Source organism: Carlito syrichta, unplaced genomic scaffold (genome assembly GCF_000164805.1).
Source record: "Carlito syrichta isolate Samal-C Ts95f unplaced genomic scaffold, Tarsius_syrichta-2.0.1 Scaffold302452, whole genome shotgun sequence".
Taxonomy (NCBI): domain Eukaryota; kingdom Metazoa; phylum Chordata; class Mammalia; order Primates; family Tarsiidae; genus Carlito; species Carlito syrichta.
In genome coordinates this window covers 61,287-69,309 of record NW_007246548.1, presented here as the reverse complement: position 1 = coordinate 69,309, position 8,023 = coordinate 61,287, and the positions used below count along the sequence as shown (strand labels likewise).

The 8,023-nt window shown below is 51.9% G+C and overlaps 2 protein-coding genes across 2 annotated transcripts in view; both read right to left on the bottom strand.

Annotated features, from left to right (window-relative positions):
• LOC103259075 (V-type proton ATPase subunit d 1-like) overlaps nt 1-4,329 on the bottom strand; it is a gene marked incomplete at its 3' end in the record, with an annotated part of 38,226 nt that extends 33,897 nt beyond the window's left edge. Inside the window, exon 1 of the mRNA XM_008056742.1 lies at nt 4,049-4,329. Within this exon, the coding sequence (XP_008054933.1) occupies nt 4,049-4,178 (130 nt within the window). The remainder of the gene's footprint in view (nt 1-4,048) is intronic.
• Nucleotides 4,330-4,987: 658 nt separating this feature from the next.
• On the bottom strand, nt 4,988-6,084 carry AGRP (agouti related neuropeptide). The gene is made up of 4 exons (XM_008056741.2): nt 5,945-6,084; nt 5,696-5,828; nt 5,444-5,529; nt 4,988-5,229 (listed from the first exon to the last, which is right to left on the bottom strand). The coding sequence occupies exons 2-4, from the start codon at nt 5,823-5,825 to the stop codon at nt 5,047-5,049; spliced, it is 399 nt and encodes a 132-aa protein (XP_008054932.1). The 5' UTR covers nt 5,826-5,828; nt 5,945-6,084; the 3' UTR covers nt 4,988-5,046.
• Between the last annotated feature and the right edge of the window lie 1,939 nt (nt 6,085-8,023).

The following is an 8,023-nucleotide window of genomic DNA, read 5'->3' as shown; positions in this document are numbered from 1 at the left end:
AAAATCAGCCGGGTGTGGTAGCGCATGCCTGTAATTCCGGCTACTTGGAAGGGTGAGGCGAAAGGATCGCCGGAGCCCAGCAGGTCGAGGCTGCGGTGGCCGGGAGCAGCCACTGCACTCCAGTCTGGGCAACAGAGTGAGACTCTAACTCAAAAAAAAAAAAAAAAAAAAAATATATATATATAGTTGTATATTTATTTTGTATACTTGATAATCATAACAATAACGCTAGCTATCACACTGACTGAGCACTTCCCAGGTACCAAGCACTTTATGCGGATTACACTCCCAAGCATTAGATGTTATTATTACCACCATTTTACAGATAATAAAATTCATAACAGAGAGGTTACATACCTTGCTCATGGTCACAGAGTCATGAAGTAGCAAGCCCACCATTGTAACCACCATGCTACACTGAGAGTTTGTTCCTGCTCCACTGACCTCCACCTCCACGGGGTGGGTGTCAAGATAAAAATCATTTAATGAAGTATCTCAGCCCCTATTGCAGTACCTTGCATTAAATGGTACTCCATTACAGGGATAGTGAATGAATGAAAACATTCAAAGTCGGCTGGGAGCACTGGCTCATACCAGTAATCCCAGTACTTTGAGAGGCCAAGGCAGGTGGATTGCTTGAGCCCAGGAGTTCAAGACCAGCCTGGGCAACATAGAGAAACCTCACCTCTACCAAAAAAAAAAAAAAAATAGCAGGGCATGGTGGCACATGCCTGTAGTCCCAGCTACTCAGGAGGCTGAGGTACAAGGATTGCCTGAGCCCAGGAGGTCGAGGCTGCATGAGCTGTGACTGTCATGATCATGCTAGGGCACTCCAGACTAGGTGTCAGCATGAGACCTTGACTCAAAAAAACAAAAACAAAATAGTAACATATGATTTATCTTCATATGTCTCTGACCCACCTCCTCTTTTCCACAAGCCTAGCACCAGGACTCAGCTTCCAGAAGGTATTCAACACAACCAGATAAAGCTGGAAAGAGCTTTTGTGCCAACCCAGGTCTATTCTCTCAGTTCACCAAAGGGAAATGACCTCTGCAGTTTCTTTCTCATACTCCTGAGAAGAGGTAATCAAGCAAGATGGATAATGGAAGATGCATGAGCTTCAGAAGTCCTGAGAGACTGAGTTCTAAGAGAAGAGGTCAGTAGCAGATGCTCTGCTGGAGTGGGACCCAGGGAAGAAGACTAGGGTGCAGTGGAGGGGCTACACTTGTCCTATTTTACAGAACAAATAAACACTATCCAAGGCCTTGTGTCATCTGGAAACTTTCTAACACCTGAAACATGTTTGTTCCTTGGAAACTTCATCACTTCACGACACATCTACAATCTAGGTGGGGACAACAGACTCCTCGGTCTCCCCTTCCCACCTCCTTCCCCTTTCCCCTAGAGATGGGGAGGCAAAAACCTCCAGCAATAGTAGCCTAGATGCCAAGCCTCTGATGTCACCTCCAGAAGCAGAGAAGTTTTCTGTAGAGAACAAGTCTGGTCACTCCTGGTTATCCCCAGCACTTGAAAGAAAGTCTGGAACATCCCCAGTATCTAAGGTTCCAAGAATCCCAAATTCTGTTTCAAGAAACTTCTAGGAGCCGGGCTCGGTGGCTCAGCCTGTAATCCCGCGCTTTGGAAGGCTGAGATGAGTGGATTGCCTGAGCCCGTGGGTTCGAGACCCGCCTGGGCAACTTGGCGAGACCTCATCTCTACAATAAATCAAAAAATTAGCTGGGTGTGGTAGCATGTGCCTGTAGTTCCAGCTACTTGGAAGGCTGAGGCAGAAGGATCGCCAGAGCCCAGCAGGTCGAGGCTGTGGTGGCCGTGAGTGTGCCACTGCACTCCAGTCTGGGTGACAGAGAGAGACTCCAACTCAAAAAAAAAAAAAGGAAACTTCTAGGAAACACAACAAATACCACAGGAGTTGTGATTGAGTGGAGAGAACAACATTCTGGCCTATTAAGGCCACAAATAAGGTAGTACCGGGCTGGGCCTTAAAGGGCAGGAATCACTGGACGCCACCAGGATAACAAGGAAGCAGAGGGAACAGTTGGTGCAAATAATACTGAAAACAAGAGCTAACATTTACCTTGCGCTTATTCTGTCTCTGGTGCTGGACTGTTTCACCTGTAGTAGCGTATTGACATCTCCCAACCTTTATGAGATAGGTGCTGTTAACACACCACATGAAAAACCCAAGTCACAGAGATGTTAAATAACTTGTCTAAGGTAATCCAGTAGTTGGCAGGGCTGGGATTCAAACCTAGTTTTGCCCAACTCCAAAGTCCACCACACTATGTGCACCAAGATCTGGAGAGGTGACTTGTGGGAAGGAGAGAAATGTGTGTGAAAACACAAGGGGGAGGACGGGCACAGTGGCTCACGCCTATAATCCTAGCACTTTGAGAGGCCGAGGTAAGAGGTTTCCCTGAGCCCACGGGGTCAAAAAAGCGCAAGGAATCCCTGAATGCCATACTAAAGGTCTGGATGGTGTTCCACGAGAGGGACTATGTGCTGAGCAGTGTTATAAGAAGAATGGCCTAGCATATTTATGATGGATGATGGAGGGTCTGCTGGGAAGATGGGAACCCTGTGCTCCCAGAAGTTCTACAGGGCAGCAGGCAGCAGCAGAAGCAAGGAAAAGTCAAGAAGAGAAACAAGCCAATCAAACACCACTGATGACCAATGATGTTCGCCTTTAGATTTAGGCAAATAAGGATCTTCCACAAGTCTCAGTCAGCCCACAAACTTACATTAAGTGCCAACTGTGGGTCAGGCCCTGTCCCAGGCAGCTTCCCTCTGTTTCTCCTCTTTTTTCCACACTGAGGTCAATCAGATGGTTGGCAGACTCTTATAACCCAGAACCCTAAAGTGTTCTGTTCCCCTTCTCTACCTCCACATAAAGGAGGTAAACAACTTTTCTTACAGATTTATGTTAAAATCATAAAATCTACAATTATTATATTTTAACTTCAATAAGTTTTATATCTTAAGAGTATTTATTTTCACCTTACCAGTCTAGTTTGCAAGGTAAACAAAAACTAATTTTTTTCTTTGCACTAGTTTTAAACCTCAAGACATTTTTTGATGAGAAAATTTTCTCCAGTAGGTGAATCATCTGGCCATCTTTCCTCTTCAGCAACCAACCAAAAGTTATCAGCATTTCTGCTCAACGATCTCACTTGGGGGTCAGGGATGGAAATTCATATCCCAGTCACCCTGCCCTTTACTACTACCTGGGAACGGAGGAGGCGAAGACTGGAATTAAGAACATCTCTAACTCAGTACATCTGTTGCAGCTGTGCTTCCGGGAGTAACCCCACTTTTAAGCTGTGTGCTGAGAAGGGGAGCTCAGCTTCTCATCACTCTTGTGTTAAGAAGCCGTGTTCCAACAGGCATTATTCCCTCCCTCCCCCTTGCCTCACTGAAGTGGGTGGGATTTAATGGCCAAATATTTGGACATGAATTTCCAGATTGGCAGGGTCATTCTTGCTCTCCCAAACACTGCCTTCAGAAAAGACTGCCCACCCAGCGGTTCAGAGTTTGGAGGAAACCCTCGCTAAACTGGCTCAGCAATTCCCCAGGATGGCTAACCCCCACCCCAGGCCAACGCGAAGACACAATAATCCCAAATGTCTTGGGGAGGGGGGTAGAGGGCTTTTCCGCTTAGCTTCCCTAAGCGTTGCCTTAGGACAGCTCTCTGGCTACGTCTGGGTAAAGAGGCTTGTATAGCCACACCTCGCACCGGCCGACGACTCCTGAGAGAACCCCTCCTTTCAAATTACACGAGCCTAATGGAAAAAGTGGCGGCCCAAGCAGAGGCGAACAACAAAGGTTAAAGCCTTGTCTGCGCTTGGGCCAGCGTCGCAGCTAGAGAGAGATCCCATTCCCGCGCGCCCGCCATCAGCCCCCGGATTCCCAGAGAAGCCCTTCAAGACGCCCCTGCTTTCGGTTTCCCGGCCCAAACCTCGGAGCCCTCAAGGCCCTGGCCCGCCTCCATCCTAGCTTTTCAAGGCCCCTCCGTTCGACCCCGGGGCTCACCCTCGAGCGTCTCGCACTGCACTAGGTTGAGGTAGTCCGCCTGGCTGAGCACCCCAGCCTTCAGGCCGCGCACCAGCCCCTCCAAGTAGCCATTGTCCACGTTGAAGTAAAGCTCCGGGAAGAACGACATGGCTGCGACGGGGGTGGCGAGACCGGAGAACCCCGACCTGCCGGCACCCTGCGCGACTCCCAGATCAGCTGACCCGGCGTCCGCAGCGGACTGTCAGACACGTCAGGTGACGCACAGGCGCCTCACGTGACCACAACCCGCGCAGCTCTGAGAGACGCCCGGCTTCCGGGTGGTTTCGTGCGGAAGCGTTGCGCAGGCGTAGGCTGGAGACGCCCCCCCCACCCCCGGCGCCTGCGCACTGAGGCGAGGAGGGCGTTTTGCGCTCTGGCGTGAGAGCGACTTGGGTGTTTGAGGCCGGCCACGCAGTGACGCCTGTGGTCGCGGGGATTCTATTGGGCCCTCTCTAGCATTCAGGGGTTTGATGCGCCTGGCACTGCCGGGGCCGACGGGGTAAAGATGGGAGTGAACTGTGCTTCTCATGCTTGGAAAGATTCTAGACTGCTGAGTGAGCCTCCCCCGAAAGGGGAACCAAGGTCTGGTGAGGAGCCGGCTTTGCTGAAAGGTCACGTGTCGAAGTAGCCGCAAGCAGGTTCCGGAGCCTAATGCTTATTCGCTAGCGGGAATTACAGCCCCGGTGTCGCGCTGCGCCTCGCTTTCCCCGTGTTTAGATTCTCGAGGACCGGAGTCCAGCTCTCCTCCGCTTTCTCCGACGGCACCCTAAAAGCGCCTGTGTATGTGCCTCAGATGTTAGGATAACCTAGGCCCTGGGGTAAGGGTGTGTGCAGTTTCTTGGCTTGGCCACACTCCCGATCCTCCCATGAACACTCCCTACCTTTGACGACCACGTTCGAAATAACCACAACTTTGGGGTTAGTCCCATCCTTTATTCGCGTTTCCCTGCCCCAACCCCGACCCCGACATCGGCCAGCTAGGTGCGGCTGCAGGGGTTCATGGCAGTACCCAGCTTTCGGCAGTAGCAGAAGGCATTGAAGAAGCGGCAGTAGCATGTGGCGCACGGGTCGCAGCACGGTACCTGCTGTCCCAGGCAGGATTCGTGCAGCCGTACGCAGCGACGCGGGGAGCGGGGCTCACGGTCCTGCGCGTCTAGCACCTGCAGGGGCAGGGAAGCAGTAATGTGGGCATGAGTCTCCAAAGATAGGTCCAAGAATCTCACCTGTCAATCCCTGCAGAATAGCAGTGGAGCGTGGGGAACGTAGGGTCTGCGGTGTCGACCCTATTGAGGAACTCTGGAGCTGGGAAGAGGGGGTTGTACCTGATGCCTCCTCCCAAGGGCTGCCTCCTTGCCCCTTTCCCTGAGAAGTTACCTCTGCCAAAGCCTCGGCCTCCTGCAACAGAGCTTCTTCTGCTTGTTCTGCAGATGTCTTCTTCAGTGGGGCTGGAAGGCGCAGACCTAGAACAGAGGATGTGAGGGCAGGACCCCCACCCCCCTCCATGTACAAAGCACCCACCTTCCACTGCTGGAACTGGGGAAAGGAGAAGGAGGGCTTATAACAGGAGAAGGTTTGTGGCTGGAGGATGTTCAGGTCCCACCCAGTCCCACTCTTGCCCACACTGACCTGAGAGCTCTGGGAACAAGGCCTGGTCAGGCCTTCTGATGCCCTCTAGGGGGGCCAAGCCCATCTGGGCCCCCTGCATAACGGGCAGTGCCAATAGCAGGACACAGGTCAGCAGCACTGCAGTCAGCATGGCCTGGTTTAGCAGGAAGACCCACCACTTAGTTCCCTACTCATCCTTAGATTACCCCCTACATGCCCAGGTAGAGGCTCCCTAGAGAGTAGGAGTCCCAGCCCAACCTGAGGACTTACCTCTGCTTGCTGGACCCTTGCTAGAGAGTTTCCAGCCGCTCAGTGCCCTCGGCTTATATGGCACGGCCTAATGAAGGGCCTGCACGTGACTGCTGCCTGCAGCCGGGGCATGCAGGGCTCTCCAGGAGGGTGGGGGCACAGTTCAGACCTCATTCCCTGGAACCTGAGTTTTCTCCATCTCCAATTTGCCCATGTCCAATCTGGGGTGAGGTCTCTAGGAGCCAATCAGTTTGGGAACAAGGTAGGATGCCCAGGGCCCCCAAATTTCCACAAGACAAGGACTTAGGAGATGGGCCAGACTGAAACCATTAGTAATAACAAGGCAGGCGGCCCTGAAAGCTTAATTTAATTTGTGGCCCCGGAGATACTCAGACCCTATGTGCCACATTGTTTCCTTTGCTTCCAGGAACTTGGGTCAAGGGCATTAAAGGGGGTGTTGAGTCAGTGGTCACTGTGGAGCAGCAGTAGAATGCAGAACCAGACCTGGGTTTCTTTGGGAGTAGAGGGGAAGGGAGAAGCCCACCCAGGCAATATCAGGCCCTCCTGACTGCATCCCTGGTCATGCCTCCACTCCCCTTCTTCCTCCAGGTTTCTCCAAGACCCCCCACCCACTCCTAATCCTACCCCCAAACCCCTTTCTGCCTAGGGTTCCTGGAAGCCAAGGAAGCAGAACGAACTGTTCCCTGGGTGGACAAGCCGCTTCGGAGTAAAAAGCTTTCAGGCCACCTGCCTCATTAGTGCTAATGGCTGCTCCCTTCCGCCCAGTGTTTTCAGGCTGCTGTCTGTGCCTGATCTCATCATCACGAGGCTGGAGTGAAGACTGCCTTTTGTGGAGATGGCAGAACACACATGATCCCACCTGCCCCCGCCTTCCCTCACCCCTCTGGTGGGCTGTTTGTCACACACGTGCCCATCTGAGAAAAGGATGCAGGCCAAACCAGCTTTGAGGCCCAAATGCACAAATCAGGCTGGTCCAAGCCTGCAGGAAGAGTTTGAAGGGATATTTGCGGTTTGCAGCCCAATTTCACACAGACTACTCTGACCAGAAGGATGCCTGAGGAAATCCTTCTAGCAGCAGGAGGAAACCATAGGTTGCCATCCGGCAGCCTTTGGCCCTGTATCAACCCTAACAGTTAGTGTTGTGTGCAGGCTGCATGGGCAAGAGGCTCTGCAAAGGGGCCCATGGTAGATTTCTTTCACAGCCACTGGTGTCTGTTCTGGGGTCAGCCTGGCACTGAGCTCCCATGATTGCTCAGGGTAACAATCCTAGGAGGTCAGAGGGCCACTTACTGTTGCCCAGGGAGGAGTGGACAGAGGAATCAGGAAAAGCCTCTCCGAGGGGATAGTTCCTGAACTGAGCCTTTAGGACAGTCCAGCAAAGGACTGGTCCCCTTTCTGTGAACAGTGTTGTCTGTTTTGGTGCCTCTCTGTCACAAAGCAGACCTCATGTTGAGTTCTCTTTGGTGGTTGGCATTGACCTTTCTCTCCTAGGGCTCGCAGAGTGGTGCAGAGTATCAGGCATCCTACTATGCCCAGTGTGGTTCCATTCTGGTCAGGCCACTTGGTTTCAGGAAGGGCAACACATCAAATGTTCAGAAGGCACTTCCCCCAAATCTTTGTGTCCTGACCCTGGCGATTCTGGCAGAGGAGATGACTGTAACACCCTGAACATGCCTGCTCTCATCTGATCTTGGAAACTAAGCAGGGTATGGCCTGGTTAGTACTTGGATGGAAAGGTTCCCTGAATGAGTTGAAGTTGAGGCTCTGAGCACCTGGCTAGGCTTGGCCAGCATCCATGCCAAGGACAGTTCTTCATGTTATAGTAGGGGAAGGAGTCTCCTTCCACCCAGGTACTCAGTGTCTTTGCTTACCTATAAGTAGTAGCTTTTTTCACCTGGGTGTCTAAACTCAGGTGTATCAGTCCTTAGGGCAGTGATGGATAAGGGCTGAGGCACTTATAGGGCAGCCTATGTCCCTGGTCAGGTCTAGTTGAGTAGACAATTAAAAGACTAGCTATCAGAACATGATGGGATGATCAGAGAGATACAAACATTGGATATCTGATGACATTAAGGAATA

Excerpts from the sequence above, each read along its gene's own strand:
- AGRP (XM_008056741.2), bottom strand. The coding sequence starts at position 5,825 with ATGCTGACTGCAGTGCTGCTGACCTGTGTCCTGCTATTGGCACTGCCC. Across the intron at positions 5,530-5,695 it reads CTTGTTCCCAGAGCTCTCAG|GTCTGCGCCTTCCAGCCCCA; the intron begins GTCAGTGTGGGC and ends CCTCTGTTCTAG. Across the intron at positions 5,230-5,443 it reads AGGCCGAGGCTTTGGCAGAG|GTGCTAGACGCGCAGGACCG; the intron begins GTAACTTCTCAG and ends CTGCCCCTGCAG.